The sequence below is a fragment of the Hemibagrus wyckioides genome, linkage group LG28, assembly GCF_019097595.1.
Source record: "Hemibagrus wyckioides isolate EC202008001 linkage group LG28, SWU_Hwy_1.0, whole genome shotgun sequence".
Classification (NCBI taxonomy): Eukaryota; Metazoa; Chordata; class Actinopteri; order Siluriformes; family Bagridae; genus Hemibagrus; species Hemibagrus wyckioides.
The window spans coordinates 2987611-3012023 of record NC_080737.1 but is presented as its reverse complement, the minus strand read 5'-3'; the positions used below and the strand labels follow the sequence as shown (position 1 = coordinate 3012023).

The following is a 24413-nucleotide window of genomic DNA, read 5'->3' as shown; positions in this document are numbered from 1 at the left end:
CGGTGCATGTAGTTTTCGGGAGGATAAAGTGATCAGAATTCTGCTCTAATTTTAAGAAAATGAATAAATTTACCAAGGGGTTAGTGCTTGACATCTGACTCTTACAAATCTCTGACACAAAAACGTCACCATATCAACAGCTACATATCCATTCATGAGCTGTTACTACAGAAATGAAAAATAAGATCATGAACCAACATCCAGTCAGAATCCAGAGTTAAGCAGCTCTGTGGCATTATTCTTATAGATCATTCCCAATCAGATTAACACAGCTCTAAAAGGATGTGTCACTTTTGAAGGCTAACATGTTCCTCCTGATTCAGGATCAGCTGATTTTTGGTAGTCACCTCTACATGGGACACTTCCTCTTTTGGACACCACATCTCAACTATGTCCCACTTTCCTCATCCAGTATATCTGGAAGTCTATTATTGAGCATTTACTCCATTTCCCAGAGTCCTTACCTCGCAGTGGACGAGGCGTCCGAGCCGATCTGGAGCTCGGGTGAGTCGCTGCAGCTTCTGATGGAGGAACAGAGCGCGAGATTGCTCGAGACAACATGTCGGGCTTGGAGAGGCCGATGTGTTCGAGGGTTTCCTCAGTGTAGTTCAGGACATGGAGGAATGCCTCACCAAGCATGATGACCTACCTACACACACACACACACACACACACTTAGCTTTGTGCTGATTTCCATCAATTAAAATGTTAAGCAAAATCTGACAAGAGACGATATCATGAAATCTGTCTTTTGTTTTCAGCCATTAATGAATCTATCTTTGAATATTTGTTTTTATGAGAATTATTCTGTACATTTCCATATAATTATCATATTTTTACCTCAGGTCTCATTATTTATCTCAGGACATACTTTTGCATGTTTTTATGCACGTCAGTTTTGGATAGCTGGACAAGAAACAGTTTTCAGTGCCAACAAGTTGACTTTTGTTTTAAGAATTGAAAAGTAAGCACAAAGTCTTCACTTCCTCATCGAAACTCTCAGTACTGCTGGTTAACGCAAGTGGAACGAAAAAGCCGGGCCGGGTTCGAGTTTGGATCAGATGCTGCCGTGTAGTCGGATTTAAGACTGGTACAATTTCCCTCCGCTTTCTAAAAAAAAAAAAAAAAAATCTCTCTTTATAGCACTGCTTTCTAGATCAGAATCGAGTGCATCTGCAAAAAAAAGAGGAGGTAATAATAGCAACACTCGCTGGAGATGTTTAAACGCTGAGCAAGAATCTGGACTGATTTCTGAAGTGGGCTGAAGTGACGCTTGATGGCGATGTGATATTAGTGCCGATGTTCCGCATTCATTTGCATAAAGAGACTCGCAGGCTTCCTGTGTGAGAGGAGCCAAAGAAACAAAACATAAAGACGACAAAAACAGCAATAACATCTGTTTGTCTAATGTTCCTAACGTGAACTATAAAGCTGGAATTGTACCATTAAAGGTGTCTGGGATTGTTTTCTCACTTTTTTTTCCTGCAAAAACTTGTTAAAACAGAATCCGATCCAGAATGCAAACCGACTGGATGTGTAGGAAAAAAACAATCCGAGCATCGGAATGCTAAAACCCTGCATAAAGCTGCTAAATCCGATCAAAACATAGAGAGAAATTAAATCCGATACAAAGAAAAAGCTAAAGCAGAAATCCGAACATGGAGAATCTAGTCCAAGCCATGAGCTGTTCATTGCACAGAGCAGAATCTGATCTTTTTTTTTATTAAAATCCAATCTAAGAATAAATCCTATAAGGCAGAAATAGATCTAAGAGAAAAAAGCTTACGCTTTTAAAGCGGAATCCAAACCGAATCAAATTTTTAAAGCAGAATCCAATCTAAATCATGGTTTTTTTTTGTTTTTTAAAAAAAAAACATAATCTAAACTGAATCAAGTTTTGAAAGCAGAATTCAATCTGAATCAAGTTTTTAATGCAGAATCCAATTTGAATGACGTTTTTTTAAAAGCAGAATCTAATCTGAATCAAGCTTTTAATGCAAAATCCAATTTGAGCCAAACTTTTCAAGCAGAATCCAATCTGAATCAAGCTTTTGAAGTAGGATCCAATTTACGGAAAGAGAATACAATAGAAAATGCAATCTAATCAAACCTAGACGTGCAGCTTTTCAAGCATTATTCAAAGCACAGGTATGAAAGAGAGAAAGAGAGAGAGAGATTCCTACCAGAGTGCTTGAATTAACTTCTCCTTCTTTTCCCTCTTAAGCCCTCAAACACATTGAGAGAACACAACCGTTTTGGTTTCATTCAGTCCGTCAGTTATTCCGTGTCTCCATCCGTCCTTCAGTGTCCAGAAGAAACTCTCCTACTCAAGCCATCTCTTCCTGTTGCTCTCAAATATAAACTCGAGTGGTGTGTGAAATTCACACTCGTTCTACTCAAAGCAGTGTATATAAAGGGGAAGTGGAGACACACACACACACAGAGTTACACACACACACACATGTTGACTGTCAGTCTGTTCTACATAAAGCAGAACTGAGAGAAGGCCTTTCTCACACCATCTTGTATGAACATTTCACAGAGGCTTTATTTAGGCATCGCTCCAGGAAATGGCTGTTTAAAAAAAAACACAAAATATTACCAGAAATGATGAAAGTGCAGAGAGTCGGAACGCAACAGGAGACCTTTCTTTTGTTTCGTATCAGAGTGTCTTCAGTGCTGCGTTCTCAGATGGGAAAGTGGAAGTTTAGTGGTTAAGGTTCTGAGCTAATGACTGAAAGGTTGTGAGTTCAAACCTCTGTACAGACAGAAGGATGTTGCTGGGGCCTGAAACCTGAGATCGGACTGGGTTCTCCTTTAAGATTGGATACAGTTCTGTTATTTATTTATTACCTTCTGCTTTGACGTTCATGTGCTATACTTTAACAGTTCTATGTCTGGATTGGATTTAAATTCGTGATCAGACTGAATTCTACATGAACAGCTTTTCATCCAGATTCTGATTTAACAACATTTTGATTGGACTGGATTCTGCTTAATCAATTATGTGATTGGATTGGATTCTCCTTAAACAGTGTTATGACTGGATTGGATTAAACATCTATATGATTAGGTTGGATTTTCCTTTAACGGCTTTATGATTGGATTAGATTCTTCATAAACAGCTATATGATTGGATTGGCTTCTACTGAAACAGCTTTATATTTGGACTGGATTCTGCTCTATCAGTTTTATCTTGGGATTGGATTTTGCTTTAACAGCTTAATGATTGGACTGGATTCTCCTTTATCAGCTCCATGATTGGACTGGATTCTCCTTTATCAGCTCCATGATTAGACTGGATTCTCCTTTATCAGCTCCATGATTGGACTGGATTCTCCTTTATCAGCTCCATGATTAGACTGGATTCTCCTTTATCAGCTTTATGATTGGACTGGATTCTCCTTTATCAGCTCCGTGATTGGACTGGATTCTCCTTTATCAGCTCCATGATTAGACTGGATTCTCCTTTATCAGCTTTATGATTGGACTGGATTCTCCTTTATCAGCTCCGTGATTGGACTGGATTCTCCTTTATCAGCTCCATGATTGGACTGGATTCTCCTTTATCAGCTCCATGATTAGACTGGATTCTCCTTTATCAGCTCCATGATTGGACTGGATTCTCCTTTATCAGCTCCATGATTGGACTGGATTCTCCTTTATCAGCTCCATGATTAGACTGGATTCTCCTTTATCAGCTCCATGATTAGACTGGATTCTCCTTTATCAGCTCCATGATTGGACTGGATTCTCCTTTATCAGCTCCATGATTGGACTGGATTCTCCTTTATCAGCTCCATGATTGGACTGGATTCTCCTTTATCAGCTCCATGATTGGACTGGATTCTCCTTTATCAGCTCCATGATTGGACTGGATTCTCCTTTATCAGCTCCATGATTGGACTGGATTCTCCTTTATCAGCTCCATGATTGGACTGGATTCTCCTTTATCAGCTCCATGATTAGACTGGATTCTCCTTTATCAGCTCCATGATTGGACTGGATTCTCCTTTATCAGCTCCATGATTGGACTGGATTCTCCTTTATCAGCTCCATGATTGGACTGGATTCTCTTTTATCAGCTCCATGATTGGACTGGATTCTCCTTTATCAGCTCCATGATTGGACTGGATTCTCCTTTATCAGCTCCATGATTGGACTGGATTCTCTTTTATCAGCTCCATGATTGGACTGGATTCTCCTTTATCAGCTCCATGATTGGACTGGATTCTCCTTTATCAGCTCCATGATTGGACTGGATTCTCCTTTATCAGCTCCATGATTGGACTGGATTCTCCTTTATCAGCTCCATGATTGGACTGGATTCTCCTTTATCAGCTCCATGATTAGACTGGATTCTCCTTTATCAGCTCCATGATTGGACTGGATTCTCTTTTATCAGCTCTGTGATTGGACTGGATTCTCCTTTATCAGCTCCATGATTGGACTGGATTCTCCTTTATCAGCTCCATGATTGGACTGGATTCTCCTTTATCAGCTCCATGATTGGACTGGATTCTCCTTTATCAGCTCCATGATTGGACTGGATTCTCCTTTATCAGCTCCATGATTGGACTGGATTCTCCTTTATCAGCTCCATGATTGGACTGGATTCTCTTTTATCAGCTCTGTGATTGGACTGGATTCTCCTTTATCAGCTCCATGATTGGACTGGATTCTCCTTTATCAGCTCCATGATTGGACTGGATTCTCCTTTATCAGCTCCATGATTGGACTGGATTCTCCTTTATCAGCTCCATGATTGGACTGGATTCTCCTTTATCAGCTCCATGATTGGACTGGATTCTCCTTTATCAGCTCCATGATTGGACTGGATTCTCCTTTATCAGCTCCATGATTGGACTGGATTCTCCTTTATCAGCTCCATGATTGGACTGGATTCTCCTTTATCAGCTCCATGATTGGACTGGATTCATCCTGGAACAGATCTACACTTGTACTGGATTCTGATGATCAACTCTGCATTAGGATTTGTCTCTGCTTTAACAGCTTCAGGCTTGGATTGGAATGGATGTTGCTCTAGCAGCTTTTGACTGAATTCAGTTTCAACAGCATGATAATTTGATTTGGTTTTGACAAAAAAGACATAAACAACAACAACACCAACATCAACAAATGTATCCTGCAATGCAGCAGCACTTTAGTCCTTTAGTCCATCCAGCTCTATTATCTCCTCATTATCGTTTATTTTATTTTTTACATTTTAATATTGTATTAAAAGCCTGTAAAACTGTGCTAGCAGTAACAGCATCTCCCTCTGACAGGAGCAACAAGCATCTCATGTTCATGTTCATGTGCTTCTTTGAATGGATGAAAACAACATACAACAACCACTGTACTGAAACCCATTCTGAATAAACACACTAAATAAATGCTACTGTGGAAGTCTGGACTTTTAACTGAGGACGTGAGAGTTTATGTGACAGGAAGCGGTCATGAGCTCCAGAATATAAACAATGCCGATTCAAAACAAATGTAGCATCACATTTCATCATACTAGTTAGCGAAGCAGGTTGTTGCCATGGCGACAAGCTTTCGTTATGTTTAGCACAAACTTCTTTTTTTTAAGATTATTTGTTTAGTTTTTTTTTTTTTTTTAGATTATGTGTATAATTGTGCCCGATTAAAAACACACGACTCGTTTACAGTTTATTATTTTTATTATTGTTTTTTTTTTTTTAAGACTTGAGATTTATCACAGCGCGCGAGCTAGATTCCTGTCAGGATTTCGCGCCTAAACCGCGTTCAGAGTTCAGAATGGTTCTTTTGCGGTACATTCCGAACGCTGCCGATTGGCCGATCCAGACGTCAGTCACTGTTTGCTCCGCCCCTTCGCCCTCCCCATTCAACCACTGGTTCTAATGTAGCCCAGCTTCACTGTTTACTACAGAATTAGTACATAGCGGACGACAGTCTTTCCCCTGATCTGTGAACTCCGAGTCTGTGTGTGTGTATATATATAGGCATATATAAAACGATAACCTTTCAGTTTTTGCATAAAAGAAGAACAATTATCCAAAAAGCTCAACATGCCCAAGAGAAAGGTATGTAGAAAAGCCGAGCACGGCATGCGGATATACTTTTGCCCTTACAAATCAGTCGTGAAATTAGGAAGCCCTCGAGACAGCAAGGCTTTTTCTTTTTTTATACAAATATCCGTTGGACTTTTCTAGAATCTGAGGGCTTAGACTAAACCGTTGTTCATTTTAGGATTTTTCTGAGTGCTTGCTGTATTTTTTTCTCGACGCCGGTGCGAACAGGGAGAGGGTTTTGTGTCTCGGGCAGCGCTTTTCTCTCCGTGGGCAGGAGTCAGGCAGCTCCATGCCTGTGTAGCCGCAGCAGCCATGCTGTAACGTTAACGTTACTTCCCCCCTCTTCTCTCGAAGGCGCGACAACAAAAACGGCGACTTATAAGCGCACTAGCGCGCCAATAGCCTTCGAAATGACACGAAAAAATACTTCGGGAACTCTACTTTCGCCAGGCGTAGCGTTTAATCTGGGAGAAGGTCGCTTCGGTGAACAATTTTAATACGTTTTCTTTGTTCGCCTGGGAAGACGGGGGGTGTCATAGCGCCTTCTTACCGCCAGATGGCACTGGAGAGAGAGCTCGCGCTTCGCGCGCCCCTCCCCCTTTCCTATGTGAGAGACGAGCTACTGTGAAATGTCTCCGCGCTAAATACCTGCACGGAGCCGAGTCCCAAACAAGTCGACACGCCCTACAGAGGCGCCCTACATAGGGTGCAGAAGCTCTATATATTCATAAGCCCTAGCGCACTATTTATCTCGTAAGGGGTGGTTTGGGTGTGCGGCCATAATCTGCACCAAGTTTTTTTTTTTTTTTTTTTTTTTTTTTAAACAAAATTTCTGTACAGATTAACAATGGAGTAATCTAAAAGTTTTTTGATTGAACTGATTTAGAAAGTTTTACAGCGTTTTAATAGCGTGTAGTTTTTGAAACACGCTGGGATTATCTAATATCGGTATTGTGATTAAATGACATCATAATACATCTTTAATATAATTAGCATAATTATCGCGTCAGAGAATGCGTGCTCATTGGCATCAGATTAACATTTGTATTATTTAAAAGCATACGTTTAAAAAAAAATCTACAACTTTTTTCAGCCCTTGCTAATCTAACCATCGTCTTTCTCGCATTTCTGCACAGGGAACTGATGGAGAGGTGAAGGAGGAGGTAATAAAGTCCACTTTCTCGTGTTTTCTCTGTAAATGTTTCAGAATTAGAGCTTTTACAGTTTGTAAAGTTAAATCTCTTACCTGTGCTCACCTAGTACCTGTGTTTTTGCCTCAACAGCCCCAGAGAAGGTCTGCCAGGTTATCGGCAGTAAGTACCTCTTTTCTTTGTTCCCTGTCTGTAACACTCTAACACATATATGTGTATATATATATATATATATATATGTATGTATGTGTGTGTTTGTGTATATATGAATATATGTATATATATATATGTGTGTGTATGTATTATATGAGTACACTTTAATGCTGATGGTGAAACTTGGACAGGTGTCCAACCTGTGGCTGCCACCATCACTGTGGTCGCTGTGGCCAGAGCGTTAGAAACCTGTGTTCTGGTCAAACCACATCAACACTGCCCTTCAGTTGGGTCTGTAACAACACATTGTCTGGAGTGGACAAATAAATGAATTGTTTTTCTTGTCTTTAGAAACCGACTCCTCCTAAACCTGAACCCAAACCCAAGAAAACACCTAAGGTATGAAGAAAAGTGTGCTCATATCTCGCACACACACACACACACACACACACTCATTGTTGTAATATAAGAGACACAGTTCTGTCCTCAAAGTCTTCAGATGTTTATCTCTCTCTCTCTCTGTCCCTCTCTTTTATATCTCTCTCTCTCTCTCTCTCTTTTATATATCTCTCTCTCTCTCACAGAAAGAGAAGGAAGTGAACGATAAAAAGGAGGACAAAAAGTCGAAGGCGAAGAACGAGGAGACCAAGGAGGAGAACCAGTCAGAAAATGGAGAGACCAAGACTAATGAGGTACACACACACACACACACACAATAATAATTCCATAAGAGTAATTCTGATATTGCAAGAAAAACAAACAATTCTTATTTATTAGGAGTTGCGGCATAAATGATTAGAAACCACATCTGGCTTTTTTTCTGATCATAAAGAGGGTTCTGAACACATGCAAGCTTCAGTGAGATCGAAATGATTGGAATGTTTTCGTCTAGCATAGACCGTGCTTCGGACATGTTAGCTAGACAAGCCCCGCCCACTCCGATCGCTCAGCGCCTTTCTACAGATTGCTACAAATTTGTGTCATTCATGTAAAACTCCTGCAATTTGTTTAAAAAATTGCTTTGCTGCAGACTAAATGTCCCATTTAACGTTCACATGCAGTGTGGCAGATTTCTAAATCATTTTTACAGCACAAAAAAGTTCTCTACGATATGGAAAAGAACTTTTCATCAAAGATAAACGAACAAAACTGTGAGACACAAAGCTTGAAGTCCAGAGTAATGAAATACAGCGAGGTAAACGTTCATCTGTATAACCGATCAGTTCTTATTCTTTTACCCACAATTCAACACGTCTGCCATGAGGCTCTGCTCAGAAGCGGATGCAGAGAGCGGAGGCAAAGTTCTGAACAAATCCATAAGAAGTAAGAAACAAATCGATTGAGTGAGAAATGTTAAGAATTAGACGTGAAGTAAAATAAAAGATCATCAGTCCACGAGTTTACAGTTGAAATTGTTTGCGCGATTGAGAGACGAAGGTTCTGGAATATTCACGTGCTAAACAAGAGGCTGTAAACGTCCCTTGTTTCTTGGTTAGGAACGTCATCCTTCATAAATGTCTTCAGTTCTGCCCGACAACTTTTCAGCCCCTGAGTCGGGAACGAAGCAAAGACAGATATCTAGAACATTTCCGAGCCTTTGAACCAGAACTGCGGAGCAGAAAATGATTTATTGACCAAAATGGTAACTTAATGATGGCTGAATTTCCGAAAACGCTTCTTGACACGAAGCACATTTCCGATTGGTGCAGGTGATCCTCTCTGACCCGTGATTGGTCCATTTCTGTCGCCATGCAGGTCGAGAAGACTCCAGAGGCAGAGCCGGAGCCAGAGAAGGAGGAGACTAAGGCCGAGTAGCATCTCACCCGTCCATCCATTTCTCTTCTTTCTTTCCCCATCAGTCCGAATTATTCTTCCCTCCCCATCCCTCTGTCCTTCCCTCCCTCTCTTCCCTCTTTTCCAGCAGGTTTCCGAGCCCCAGACGGACCCCTCTCTCTCTCTCTCTCTCTTTCTCCACAATCCATCACCAGAGGAATATTTTTATCAACAATTTTGTAAATACTGGTTCAGGTTTTTAGCACAAAAACGCAAATGCGAACGAAGGGGGTTTTCAGACGGGGTTCTTCTAAGTTTGTCCCCAAACACGAGCGGTGCGCAAAGGCGGCGCTTCAGTTTTGTCTTTGATCTAATTTTTTTTTTTCTCTTTTAATTTTGTTGTTTTTATTTTGTTTTAACGGACGGTCCTGTATCTCGAGGTGTTGATCCTGCGTTGCTGGGTGTGTGAGGGTGTGTGTGTGTGTGTGTGTGTTAGTGATTATGTTCTTATCTTGGAGTTTTGGCCCAGTTTGCTGTTTTGTTTGGAATTTTTTTTTCTTTTAGGAAAAAAAAAAAAAAGATCGGTATAAGAACTCTAGATGTTAGCAGCCCATGCTTTGGGATAAATCTCGGCACCAAAACGATGCGATGAAACAAAGTAAATCTGGTAAACTGGGATTGGTTTGGGTTTGGGTGGGAGAAATATCTTTGTGGGATTTATTATTATTATTATTATTTCTCCTTTTTGGAATTTATTGGGTTTTAAAAAGAAATCTGATGTTTTGGGAAGTTTTTTTAAAACACTGAAGAATTCATTTGTGGAAAAATTAAGAAAAAAAAAAAAGTAGCGTGCCCTGAATCTCACTCAATAAAACCATCATTGGAGTTTTCCTCAAAAAAAAAAAAAGACTTCTGTTGTTTGTTCTATTTATTTATTTTTTATAGTCATTTTATACTTCTTTGTAACCTTGTAAATAATTATCTGGAAGGATCGAGGTTACGTCACAGAAAAAGAAATGTTTTGGTTTTAAGTGTAAAATACTATTTGCAAGAGACTTTTATATAGTCATTCCCTCACACTCTACAAAAAAACCCACAATTCTTTATTTCCATCCATGTACACTAAGCGCCGCCTCCAAAAACCTACATCTGGTTAAACAGCTCTAAAAACATGAGGCTGTGAAGGGGCAGGTCTATAAAATGATGTGCCTAATCTAAAGGCAACCAATCCTCACCAGAACATTTCCAAACTGGATTTTTTTTTTCCAGTTTCTAATGTACCTGATTTGAGACAAAAGATTAAACTCTTACTGATGATAATTCTTTTAATATTTTTACATTTATATTTGTAAGAATGAAAAATTGACTGCTGCACCTTTAAATACATTGTTGTAAGAAATGTTTTAATGCCAAAATAAACCATTATACCAGAAAAGAAATCAGCGATTGCTTGCCTTAAATTGTTGCTAGCTCGAACATTTGGTAATTAATCCCCTTATACCCAGTTACTGAAAATACCAGTTGTCTTAACTGGAGAATGAAACCATTAAAAAAGGCATCATGTGGCAGAAAAAAGAAAAAACTGACCGGTGCAGATGTTTGTGAAACAACTGGGTTTGAAAGCTTTGTTTAGATTTTGAAAAATAGGCTTTTTAAGACTATTTAACTAGGCACACATTTAACTCAAATAAATTAGCCTATTTTAGGATCATAATCCATCTATATCTGGATTTAAGTCTCATTATTTAAACATGTTCTATAATACTTTTATTTACCGAAGTGTTTTATTTGTATTCCAGTTGAAATGATTTATAAGCTGATAGAAATATCCAGTCACGTTCACTAATAACTCTAAACAATAATAAATACAATAGCTTTGTTCATGTTCTGCTCCCAGATCTCCGGCTATGGACCCTGGAAGTTTCCGGACTCTGCTTTGAGATATTATCATGAGTGAGTACAAACAAAAATAATAACTCTGGAAGAGTCAGGGGTATGGTCTGAATTCCTGTGGAAGCAGGTGGGATCGGTCAGAATTCTTCTGCAAAAGGTTGTGATTGGTCAAAATTCCTGTGCGAGCAGGTGTGATTGGTCAGAATTTCCTCTGAGTGTGTGGAATTTGTCAGAATTCTTGGAGCAGGTGTGATTGGTCAGAATTCCTCTTGGAGTGGATGGGATTGGTCAGAATTCCTCTGTGAGTGTGTGGGATTGGTCAGAATTCCTGTGTGAGCGGGTGGGATTGGTTAGAATTCCTGTGCTAGTGGGTAGGATTTGTCAGAATTCCTCTTGGAGCAGGTGTGATTGGACAGAATTCCTCTGTGAGAGGGTGGGATTGGTCAGAACTCCTCTTGGCGCAGGTGTGATTGGTCAGAATTCTTCTTGGAGCAGGTGTGATTGGTCAGAATTCTTCTTGGAGCAGGTGTGATTAGTCAGAATTCCTCTGTGAGAGGGTGGGATTGGTCAGAACTCCTCTTGGTGCAGGTGTGATTAGTCAGAATTCCTCTTGGAGCAGGTGTGATTGGTCAGAATTCCTCTTGGTGCAGGTGTGATTAGTCAGAATTCCTCTTGGAGCAGGTGTGATTGGTCAGAATTCCTCTTGGAGCAGGTGTGATTGGACAGAATTCTTTGCGAGTGGCTGGGGTTGGCCAGAATTCCTGTGTGAGTGGGTGGGATTTGTCAGAATTCCTCTTGAAGCAGGTGTGATTGGACAGAATTCCTCTGTGAGAGGGTGGGATTGGTCAGAACTCCTCTTGGCGCAGGTGTGATTGGTCAGAATTCTTCTTGGAGCAGGTGTGATTGGTCAGAATTCTTCTGCGAGTGGCTGGGGTTGGCCAGAATTCCTGTGCGAGTGGGTGGGATTTGTCAGAATTCCTCTGAGAGTGTAGGATTGGTCAGAATTCCTGTGCGAACGGGTGGGATTGGTCAGAGTTCCTGTGTGAGTGAGTGGGATTGGTCAGAATTCCTGTGCTAGCGGGTAGGATTTGTCAGAATTCTTCTTGGAGCAGGTGTGATTGGTCAGAATTCCTCTGTAAGAGGGAGGGATTGGTCAGAACTCCTCTTAGTGCAGGTGTGATTAGTCAGAATTCCTCTTGGAGCAGATGTGATTGGTCAGAATTCCTCTTGGAGCAGGTGGGATTGGTCAGAATTCCTCTGTGAGAGGGTGGGATTGATCAGAACTCCTCTTGGCGCAGGTGTGATTGGTCAGAATTCTTCTGCGAATGGCTGGGGTTGGCCAGAATTCCTGTGCGAGTGGGTGGGATTTGTCAGAATTCCTCTGTGAGTGTGTGGGATTGGTCAGAATTCCTGTGCGAATGGGTGGGATTTTGTTCAGAGTTCCTGTGTGAGTGAGTGGGATTGGTCAGAATTCCTGTGCTAGTGGGTAGGATTTGTCAGAATTCCTCTTGGAGCAGGTGTGATTAGTCAGAATTCCTCTTGGAGCAGGTGTGATTAGTCAGAATTCCTCTTGGAGCAGGTGTGATTGGTCAGAATTCCTCTTGGAGCAGGTGGGATTGGTCAGAATTCCTCTTGGAACAGGTGGGATTGGTCAGAATTCCTCTTGGAACAGGTGGGATTGGTCAGAATTCCTGTGCAAGCGGTGGGATTGGTTAGAATTCCTATAAGACTGGGTGGGATTTGTCAGAATTCCTGGTGGAGTGGAGGACTGGTTGGAATCCCTTCGAAAGCCAATGGAAATGGTCATAATTCCTGCAGGAGCAGGTGTGAGTGGGATAATGAAAAAACAATCCCCACACACCTCTCTATACCACATCATTTCTGTGAATTTCCGTTTTCCTGACAAATCTGCTGATGCCACTTTTTTCAGGATCCTGAACTGAGCTACAGCATAAATATTAAAAACAGTTGACTATCACGACTGACGAATACTGAAATCTGCCTGAGACGATTCAGAAGAGGTTGCAGGCAGTTATCAAGCAATATTTTTATTTCCCTTCAGAAATATCAGCCCACTTCATGAAAATGAGCAAAATAAGACCATCAACCCAAATCTAAATCTTTCAATATGTATTTATGTATTTATACAAATATTTTACATTTTCATGGCATAAATTTGTGAGACTGAAAGAACATCTATGAACGCATATACACACTAAATTTTCCTTTATGTATTTTGCTCCCGTCAGCAAACTTCTGCTCGTTGGCTTCTCCGTGCAGCCTTCACAAGTTTAAATATAGTAATGTCCAGTTAAAGTATATAGCATGTCTCATTCTGAGTGACCAAACACTAATATTAAATGTAATTGTACGAGACATGACATCATAAAAACTGAAAATATTAAAATATCAAGGATTATAAACGTCTTGGTAGAATTGTGCTGATGTCCTCAAGGGGGCGACACAGGACAAGTTACAGCTTCTCTCTCTCTCTCTCTCTCTCTCTCTCTCTCTTTCTCTCTCTCTTAACCTCTTAACCTGCTCGCTAATAATCATTGTACTGTTAAAAAACGGGAACGCAGCTGTTGTTTTAAATGAATACTACAATTTAGAGTAAAATTGAGTATTTAGAGTATTTAAATATAGAGTGTTATTTATATTTAAAGGAAATGACAACGCATAAAAATAACCCAAGATCATGCAGTATTTGCAGAGCTTTAATAAAACAAATTGCAAATAATTTGTAAACAAATTGTGTTAATGCTTTGGCCAAATAACATTAAGAAATCAGTATTTGGTGGAATAACCCCGATATGCATGCGTTTTGGCTCCATGATCAGTTTTTCACATTGCTGTTGGGGAACTTTATACCACTCTTTTTGCAAAAAAGCAAACAGCTCAGCTTTACTTGATGGTTTGTGATCATTCATCTTCCTCTTGATGACATTCCAGAGGTTTTCAATAGGGTTCAAATCTGGAGATTGGGCAGTGGGCTCTTATTTTTTTTTTTCCAGAGCTGTATATATATTAACAACGTTTTTAATTCTCAAATATAGTTAAACAACTGTACACGGAGGTAGACCAAGAAACTTCCAGTTCATTTATGAAGTTATCTGATTATAACATTGCTAACAGTGAACATTTCTGATTTAGAAGTCCACTTCGCTTAGCTTAGTTTAGCTATACAGCTAGCATTAGCAGCATTACAATTATTTGTAATACAACATTGTCTGCAGACACAGTAGTGATTCAATATAACTTTGTCGTTCAATTATGAAATACAAACAATCAGATGAAGATTAAAAGGAAGAACCTTTAACCAGGTACATGCAAATCGGTGTCGGTAGCCAGCTATAAATGAATACAGCTTCTTCAGGATCATCAACTTTACAAAACATTTGGCCATATTTTATGTCATTTACAGTAACTCAGTATTCATTTCCTGTTTATAGAACTGTTGTATGAAAGCAATATCACACAAGAAAGAGTGAGTGAGAATCTGAAAATGGTTTAAAATCGAGACTGAATGAAAAGCATTTTAAAAAACACTGCAGGAATGGTGAGAGACATCTTTGGGAAGCTGTAAATTGTGCATTAAAGGTTGGGTCGAATCTCAGCGTTGTTCTTCACCACCTGTGAGAAACGCACCACTTTCATGAAGCTGGGTTTCTCTTTTTTGTCATCCCACAGGTATTCAGGTGAGAGCACCTTAATTCAATTCAATTTTATTTGTAAAGTGCTTTTAACAGTTATGTACAGTCAGATGTGTGATGCAGATACATCATATGTAGAATGTTAGTGTGTGTATTAATTAGGAGGTTGTTGTCATCCTCAAAGTCCACATAGGGCTGGCAGCGTTGCTTTGATATTCCCAAATCCTCATGAAGCAGAATCCAGCTGGAGTTGGTCCATCTCTGGATGTCTCAGGATCCTCGCAGGGTTGGCCTCTGTCTACTGGAGCTGGCACAACCTCCAGATGCCTCAGGATGGGTAGAAAAAGGAACATGTGGAAAGGAATTAGCGTAGATGCTGTTCATGATATTAGCAGCACTAGATGATAATGTGCATTTTATCAGATGTTCTGGAATACAAGGTTATGGGATGTATTATGTGTATGCCAGGCTAAAGAGATGTGTCTTTAATCTATGTTTAAACTGGGAGACCCATGTGTCTGAGCCCCGAACACTGTCAGGAAGGCTAGGAGCTAAATACGAAAACGCTCTACCCCCTTTTGTGTAAGAACTCTGGCGGCTGCATTCTGGACTAACTGTAGCTTGTTTATTGAAGATGCAGGACAACCACCTAGTAATGCATTACAGTAGTCCAGTCTGGAGGTCATGAATGCGTGAACTAGTTTTTCTGCATCAGATACAGATAAAATGTTCCTAAGCTTGGCAATATTTCTATGATGAAAGAAGGCTGTTTTTGTGATATTGGAAATTTGATTTTCAAAGGACAAGTTGCTGTCTAATATTACACCCAGGTCTTTCACTGTTGAGCTAGTAGTAACAGTACATCCGTCAAAATACAAGCTGAATTGCGAGAGCTTCTGTGTAGTGGTTTTTGGACCAATAAGTCATATCTCTGTCTTATCTGGATTTAGTAATAGAAAATTATCGGTCATCCATATCTTTAACACACTCGGTTAATCTGGACAAATTAGATATTTCATCTGGTTTTGATGAGATATATAACTGGGTATCATCAGCATAACAATGGAAACTAATCCCATGCCTTCTAATGATGTTACCCAAGGGAACCATGTAGATTGAGAACAGCAGAGGTCCTAAAACTGACCGTTGTGGGACCCCGAATTTCACTGGCACTACACTGGACAATTCTCCATTTAGTTCTACAAAATGGCATCGATTAGACAGGTAGGATCTAAACCATTTTAATGCCTCTCCCTGAATACCTATGTGATTTTGTAAGCGATCTACGAGAATATTATGATCTATAGTGTCGAATGCAGCACTAAGATCAAGCAGGACTAAAATCGAGATGCAGCCTTGGTCCAAAGCTAATAACAAGTCATTTGTGATTTTAACTAGTGCAGTTTCTGTACTATGATGGGGCCTGAAACCTGACTGAAATTCTTCAAGGGTATTGTTTTCCTGTAAGAAGGAACATACTTGAGCTGATACCACCTTTTCTGATATTTTAGACATAAACAGGTTTGAAATTGGTCTGTAATTTGTTATTTCATTAGGGTCTAGTTTAGGTTTTTTAAGAAGAGGCTTAATAACTGCCAACTTAAGAGGTTTAGGGATGTGACCTAAATATAGCAAGGAATTAATAATGTTCAATAATGTTCAATCCAGCTGTATGTATCACTTCTTTCAGCAAGTTGGAATGTGGAGCTTTAGGCTGAACTGGATCACGGGATGCTGTCAGAGGTTGAACATCCATTATTTTGTTCCTGATACTATCATTTTTTTCAGTGAAGAAGTTCTCACTACTAAACTGTGATGGAGCACTCTCTCCAGATATCTGATGATTTGTTAGTTTAGCCACTGTACTAAATAAGAATCTAGGATTGTTCTGGTTTATTGCTGTCAGTTTGCTCAGATGCTCGGCCCTAGCAGCTTTTAGAGCCTGTCCATAACTGGACATACTTTCTTTATATGCAATTCTAAAAACTTCTAATTTAGTTTTTCTCCACTTTCACTCGAGGTTACGGGTTGCTCTCTTGAGGGTGTGAGTTTGACTATTGTACCATGGTGCAGGTGTTTTATCTCTGAGCTTTTTTAATCGGATGGGGGCAACAGTGTCTAGTGTGCTGGTGAAAATAGTGCCTATGCTGTTAGTCACTTCATCTAGATCACTTCATCTAGATCACTTCATCTAGATCATCTGCATTTTGAGATCTTACAACAAGGTTGCTCTCACCTGAATACCTGTGGGATGACAAAAAGGGAAACCGAACTTCATGAAAGTGGTGCGATCTTATTGGCTCAGTCCACATCCAAATTCATGCGGCATGTCTTCACTAGCTTGAGCACTTTTTCTGGGCGTTCTCTGATCACTGCCCCTCCGTAGTAGTAGTCTCCTTTATCTAAAGGTATGAAGACCTGAGATTCGGGACGCCGCTCATACATGACCTGTTCCCGAGATGTTCCAAAAAAAACAGACACGCAGCATGCCACCGAGGTCAACCAGAGACTCCACCCCCCAGTGAGCATAGAATTTAGTTGTGACGTTGAGGCTAAAAATATTTTATAAATATTCATAAAATACTATAAATAAATATTTATAAAATATATAGTTTTTATCATGGTCAGGTGACACCCCTCCCCCAGCGTTACCGTTGGAACCTCATCCAGGAGATCTGTTAACATATAATAATTCATTTGGTTGCTCACTATGAAGTGTTGCTCCACAGATTCTAGGAGGTCCTTCAGGAAACATATATACCAGCAAGAATGCTGACTCATGACTGTGCAGCAATGCACAGCTTGAACCACACCATCAAGTTTGCCGATGACACGACTGTGGTGGGTCTCATTAGCAAGAACAACGAGTCAGCATACAGAGAGGAGGTGTAACAGCCTGATGTACAACCAACAACCTGTCTCTGAACGTTGACAAAACTAAAGAGATGGTTGTTGACTTTAGGAGAGCACAGAGTAGCCACTCTTCACTGTTCATTGAAGGATCCTGTCTGGAGAACATCAAGAGCACCAAATTCCTTGGTGTTCATCTGGTGGAGAACTTTACCTGGTCACTTAACACCAGCTCCATCAGTAAGAAAGCCCAGCAGCATCTCTACTTCTTACGGAGGCTGAGTAAACCCCATCTCCCTCCCCCCATCCTGACTGTGTTCTACAGAGGGACCATCGAGAGCATCCTGAACAGCTGCATCACTGCCTGGTTTGGGAATTGCACTGTCTACAGTGGATAGTGAGAAGCTGAAAAGATCAGAGTCTCTCTTTCCTCTATCACAGACATTTACACCATACGCTGCATCCACAAAACCAACAGCTTTATGGATGACCCCACACACCCCTCACAGGTCCAAGATGTTGGCCCAGCAATAGCACACAGCCCCCACTCCGGATCCAACATGGTGCTGTTCATGTGTTTATCCCAACTTCATAAAGTACATGGACACCAAAGACAACGCTGTTCATATATACAGCTGCCAGATGCTATTACAGTTTGGAAATCATGTAATAACCAACCTGCATGATGATGTGCTTGAAAAACTTTGCAACCTCAATTCCAAGATGGTGCCGGTGAGGTCGGTTGCGATCATAACTGCTCCTACCACAATTTGTTTTTTTTTGTTTATTTTTCAGATCTATAGTCATTTCTACCGATTTCTTTTCACAAGATGGTCATCATTACATATGACAGGGATACTCTTATATCTATTGGTCTACAATCCACTCACGTTTCACCGCTTTTAAACCCGGACACATCCTAGCTGAGCGAGATACTGAGGAATAACAAAGAAAGTGACCCGTGCTGGCACCCGTGAGGGAAACGAACCAGTATCAGGAACAGGCTGAGGGCACGCGCACACTGTGCTTCCTTACCTAGTATTCTTTTAGTCCAGACTGTGTAACAGTTTCTTCCTTCAAGCCATCAGACTCCACAACAACCAGAAATGAACTGTACCGAACACACACACACACTCAACTCTATGAACTGATCTGTTCCAAACTCAACACATACATGTCTATAACTCCACTTATATTATAACTGTTTACGTGCTGTATTTGAACATTTATCCAATTGATGCTGATGCTGTTTTTGCACGAATTACAAGCAGCCACCAACTGCTGCTATAAAAAAGTGTATTATATTTACAAGAATCCTCTTGTTTACAGTTCTCCTATTTTGCACGTTGCACTGCTTATACATTGAAGAGTGTATACTGGTGGGCGTTATTCTGTCTTTATTGTGTATGTTATGTATGTGTCCTGTACTGGTTTGTTTTGTATTATCTGTTTGCACTGTCTTCTGTCTTGCACTGTTTGCACTAGGTTGCACACGTTGCACTTTATGTAGCTAGGACAACTTACTTTCTGTCCTTAGTTCTGTGTTGTTTTGTAGCTATATGTTATGTTGTTTTATGTAGCATCAGGGTCCTGGGGAAACGTTGTCTCATTTCACTGTGAACTGCGTGATCAGCTATATATGGTTAAAATTACAATAAAAGTTTTTTCTAGGGCTGGGCAAGTTAACGTGTTATTATCGTGTTAACTCATTAATTAATTAACGCCGACAATTATTTTATATTATTTTATAACGCAGTTTTTATTATTATTTTTATTATTATTTTATTACTCAGCGGCTCTGAATAGACACACAGACTAACCATGGGTGACGGGAGGGGTGGGATGTTGAGAGAGCGTTAACGTGCGTTAACTCATGACAATTATGCGATTAATCGCGATTAATCGCAGTTTAATCGTTGCCCAGCCCTAGTTTTTACATAGTCTGCTGTAATCTGGTAGGTATAGATAGGTGACATATAAAAGGAAAAACATGCTTTCTCTCTCTCTCTCTCTTTCATGGTGTTTTTTTGCTTGTTTGTTTGTTTTGTCATAGTGGCAAGAGTCAGTTCTGCAGAACATTTCCTTCTGTGCCCAGACTCCATTCCAAGTTGTTTGAGCTATGTAAATAATAAATAAACACAGACCAACAACAGAAAAACTTCAGGTATAGACTACACCCTCTCACACATTATTCAAATCCAAACACAAAACCGAATATTTGGAGGACTTATCTGATACAAATAAAGATCCTGGAATTGCACTATCCTCCTAAGACCTGGCGTCCTCATATGAGGACATCACATTTTTGGTTGTGTGCACCATAATATTTAATTCTTTGTAACTGGAACCTGTTGTACACAAAAATAAGGGGTTTCATGTTCAAAGATAATATCTGGTTTTTATATTTATTGGTTCCTCCTAACCATAAATAGGTAGAAGAAATCTAAAATGTAAGCTCAGGTCTTAGGAGGCTATGTGTGTGTGTGTGTGTGTGTGGGTTGGTGTGGCCGGATTATGAGGACAAAAAGCCTGAATACATACCGACACTATAAGGACACACCGTAACTATAAGGACATGGCTGATGTCCTCATAAGTCGAGCAACGTAGAAAGGCTTATTTAGATGCGCTGAACTACCTCTTGCTTTTTGGGAAAAAGTCTCAATAATTCCGCTCCACCCGTTTTTCGTGTGTATCAGTGTATGTTCAGAGTGTATAATCTGCCTCTATCGGCAATTCGCGCTACTTCAGCTTCATTTGCATATCAGCCGGTCAGTGCGCACATTTCATTGGTCGAGCTGCGGAATCCTCGTCAGTGATTGGCTGCTTTTGATGTCCGTCAAAGTCAGCGACCTTATGAACCTGCGGAGGTCACTGGTCAAGCTGCAGAATCCTCGTCAGCGATTGGCTGCTTTTGATGTCCGTCAAAGAACGTGCGGACTTGATGTGTGGTGGAGAGATTAATAATAATTAAGCTAAATTAGCTTAATTGCAGCGAAGTTTTTACCTGTAATAACGACAGAAGAGTGTCATCTGCTCATGCTGAAGGTAAGAACATTTTTTTATTTATCTTTATGGTGGTGTGAGTCAGACAGATTTTTAGGCTGGATAGCTTTAAACTGTGTGTATGCCGGCTAATAAGGCTAATATCTATTAGGAACTCCATTAGCATCATCCACAACTCCATTAGTGTCTCCAACACATTTATTTTATGTGCCACGTGCGAGTCAATTAGAATAATTTCTATTAATTTATTTTTTGGTACAGACGAAATTTTCAAGTAGTTCATAGGCATGTTTAATGACATATTTGTGAACCATAATATAGTGATGAATGCTTGAGTAAATTAATTTAGTCATAAATAGTTTGTATGAACAATTCATACACTTTTATAAATGCTTTTGATATCATCATGATGGCATGTCAAAGGGTTGAGTGGGATGTTTATATAGTTTATATGGTTTATATATATATATATATATATATAATACATGTCAGGAACAGCTGGACAGTTCCCTGCCAGGCCCAGAGAGGGTGCTGACAGGTGAACCTTGGAAGCCTGCTTTTTTGTGTCTTTTGTGTTACGCCCTTCCCATTGTTCTCATTCCTGGTTTGTCACCTGTATCCCATTAGCCCTAATGTCTCTCCCTATAAATAGGGATCCTTGTGTTCATGTCTTTGTCTGTGATTGTTAACTGTGCCATGGTGTTATGTCAGGTTTAGTTTTGCCATGTTTAGGTTTTGTTTCTCCATGTTCAGGTTTTGTCTTTTGTTTAGTTTTACACCATGCAATGTCTAGTGTTAAGTTAGCTGCCCTCTGTCTTGTCTTTATGTAATAAAAGCAGCACATCACTGAATCCTGTGTATGGGTCTCTATCTCCACGGCGTGCAGGCATGTGCACGCAACACCATGGCAGGCTGGGTTCGAACCCCGCACAGGGTTGGGGTGCTGGACATGACAATACAACTATGGAGATTTCTCTTGGCCATGGCATTCAAGGGTATGTAATGTCTTAAATTTTTTTATTTTCTTTATTATTGAAAGTCAACCATGTTGTATTTTGTTACGCATTTGTGTATTTAGTTTTTGATTATGCAAATTACGATGAAAAATAAACTTAAAATATTCGTGCATGTTTGTTTGTTTAATTTCTGCTGTGTACACAACAGAGCTGAAAAACTGCTGTAGCCACTTGGCAGGCATTATTTCCACATTATTTCCAGTTTCTCCCTATGAGGACCGTCATAGTTTATTTTCATTCTTTTAATTACCCTTTTATTCTCTTAATTACCACTTGCTTGTAAGTCATGTATCATGAGTTTGTTCATTTATTTGTATTTGTGCATCACACTGAGCACTAGAATTACTTGCCAATTGGCAAGCATTATTTCCACATTGTGATACCTTTTCTTATTACATTTACAGTTGTTGTGTGAAGAGACATCGCTGAGAGAGACCGAATGCAGTATTAATACTTCCACATCAGGGAAAGAGAAGGTAAGTGAGCATATTTTCCTTCTTGACACACTGTTAGATGTAGAGGGTTGAGCATCACACTAGACTGTTTTACTTGGACTGGTGTCTTAAAGACGTTGTTGTGACGTCTCAAACTCTGAGTAAAATGTAGCCCTCTCTGTTCATTCAACTTCATCACTTGTGTATCGGGGGATGGGCATGATGCTAACATGAACTGTAAGTACAGTTTCTCCCTATGAGGACCGTCATATTTTTACACATTTGATGGAAAAGTGGTGGTTTGGTCATGTCTCTGCTTTTTAGCCTCCGTTTACACTCAGTATTTAGCTACGTTTTTGTTAATCCCATCAGAAGTGGATGACATTAAATACATGTGTAAATGGGTTATAAATGTTTTGAGCTTGTCCATTTTCCACCAGTTCCAGAAGTAATCAAACATACGTTAGATCAGACTGCTTTCGTAGTGTAAACGCTTCTGTGTTTGAATGCATTCAAGTAGCCAAGTATAACACGCATATGTGTGTGGTCTGTGTTTATAATTTTTATTTGTATTTATTGTATTTATATTATTTATTTATTTATTTTGCAGAGGCCAAATCACGGAGAACTGTGAAAAGACCATGGAGCCCAAATGAAGTGAATGCTGTCATGAAACTTAAATGTCATGTCATTAAAATGTTGTTTTTTTAACAAAAATTTACAAATAAATGTATTTTATTGGAGAATACAGAAATTTGGCTTCATTTCCACTGATACCATGTTTCTGATGTAGTTTTAGGGCACACTCCCTGATGCAACTTATTCCCATCTCATTGTTAAGGATTTTTTAATTTATATGTGACCGGGGATTTTGATTTACCACCAGGAACACATGGAGCGGTTTCACTTATTTTGTAGTTTATACAATTACGTTCAAAAGAATTTGTCCTGGCACCGTTCTCTCAAAAAGGTACAAGAAACAGTGCAGGCTCACAGATTTCACTTAGGTACCAACCAAAATATACAGCAAACTTTGGATTTCAGATAAAGAAAGTAACTGTGTGCAGAGCTGCTACAGCTAAACTTTTCCCAGCTCTATATTGTATGGTTTACAACAAAATTACTATGCAAAACAATGTGGTATTACACTATACAATATGGCAGTGGGAACAATAACCATGAACTCCTACATTACATCCCGCGTTCACTTTACAAAAGCTGAATTTCCACAGCATCAAGCAGTACATGCTGGATGGTCTCAAATATAACACGATTCCACAGAGAGCGCACAACTCCTCTCCATTGTTCACTGCATGTCACGCAACATGTCTGAAAACTAGAGCGCATGCGTGTCTCTCCCAGGTATTCCAAAATACAGGTATACACCGTTTATTATTTCATAAATTTTAAACAACAAATAACTGAAGTAGGGAATTTCACCATGCAAAAGAAGCAATAAACTCCTCCTATGTACCACCCAGTTACATTCTCCCCTGCAACAAGTCAACGCCCTAGATGACCTACTCAGTTACAAAATCAGTATTCATGATACCCTGTAGGGCTTTCTCAAACAATGCAGTACCAGTACTGGTTAACACTTGAGACATCATATCAGTGCTTACTGAAAGACATGCGGCCCTGGGGGCATGGAAGGGGTTCACGTGAACACCCGCAGTTGCTCGCTTGCTCCTGCGCACAGCTAGAACTGGTACTTCTCTTTGAACCCTAGGACACGTTTCACAAGACCCCTGAGGCTGAGAACACTCATCTGCAACCTTAGTGTTAAGACCCTCACCACCAGATTCTGCAGTGTCTCTACCAGTGTCCCCTGTACCCAGCACCAGGTTACCCTCAGTGCTGTCACCTCCCAGCTCCAAAGTACCTGGACACTCTGCATTAATTGGAGTGTCTGTAACACCTCTCACCATCGGTTATACCACCTCCTCCACTACTACCAAACATGGCTCAAAAGTCTCATTCTCATCTATGGCGACAGACTGGGCATCTGGCAGAGACTTGTCCACACCCCTAGGCCTAGGAGTGGGCATGGCACCTGGGCATAACTCAGATCGGTGAACTCTTTTGGATGTCGCACCTTCTAGGGGTTCCACAGTGTAAGTCGTGCCAATTATATCAATTACCCGATAAGCGACAGGGCTCCAGGCATCTTGAATCTTATTTCTGCCTGGAGGCCGGTGACACAGATACACCAACTCACCCACACTAACCTGGGGACAGAATGCCCTTTCATTGAGACGAATTCAAATTCAAATTTTATTGGTCACATATGAAACCATACACAGTACGACATGTAGTGAAATGCTTTTTATGACTGTCTTACACAAAAAGAAAGAGTAAAAAAAAGAGAAAAATTTAAAATTTAAAGTGTGGACATTGTGGAAAGTCAGTGTCAGATCAGATATGCATATG

General features: G+C 40.1%; 2 protein-coding genes and 1 pseudogene across 2 annotated transcripts in view; 1 reads left to right on the top strand and 2 right to left on the bottom strand.

The window, feature by feature from the left end:
• The window catches only part of si:dkey-237j10.2 (uncharacterized protein LOC568721 homolog), a 4198-nt gene extending 1794 nt beyond the window's left edge, over window positions 1–2404 (bottom strand). Inside the window, exons 1-2 of the mRNA XM_058383301.1 lie at window positions 2184–2404; window positions 465–649 (exon numbers count right to left, since the gene is read on the bottom strand). Of these exons, the coding sequence (XP_058239284.1) occupies window positions 465–639 (175 nt within the window). The 5' untranslated portion in view covers window positions 640–649; window positions 2184–2404. The remainder of the gene's footprint in view (window positions 1–464; window positions 650–2183) is intronic.
• Window positions 2405–5886: 3482 nt separating this feature from the next.
• hmgn7 (high mobility group nucleosomal binding domain 7) lies at window positions 5887–9330 on the top strand. The gene is made up of 6 exons (XM_058383308.1): window positions 5887–6068; window positions 7193–7219; window positions 7340–7369; window positions 7712–7759; window positions 7945–8052; window positions 9116–9330. Exons 1-6 carry the CDS (start codon window positions 6054–6056, stop codon window positions 9173–9175), a joined length of 288 nt encoding a protein of 95 aa, XP_058239291.1. The 5' UTR covers window positions 5887–6053; the 3' UTR covers window positions 9176–9330.
• Window positions 9331–16953: 7623 nt separating this feature from the next.
• Window positions 16954–23911, bottom strand: LOC131348660 (histo-blood group ABO system transferase-like; annotated as a pseudogene).
• Window positions 23912–24413: the final 502 nt, after the last annotated feature.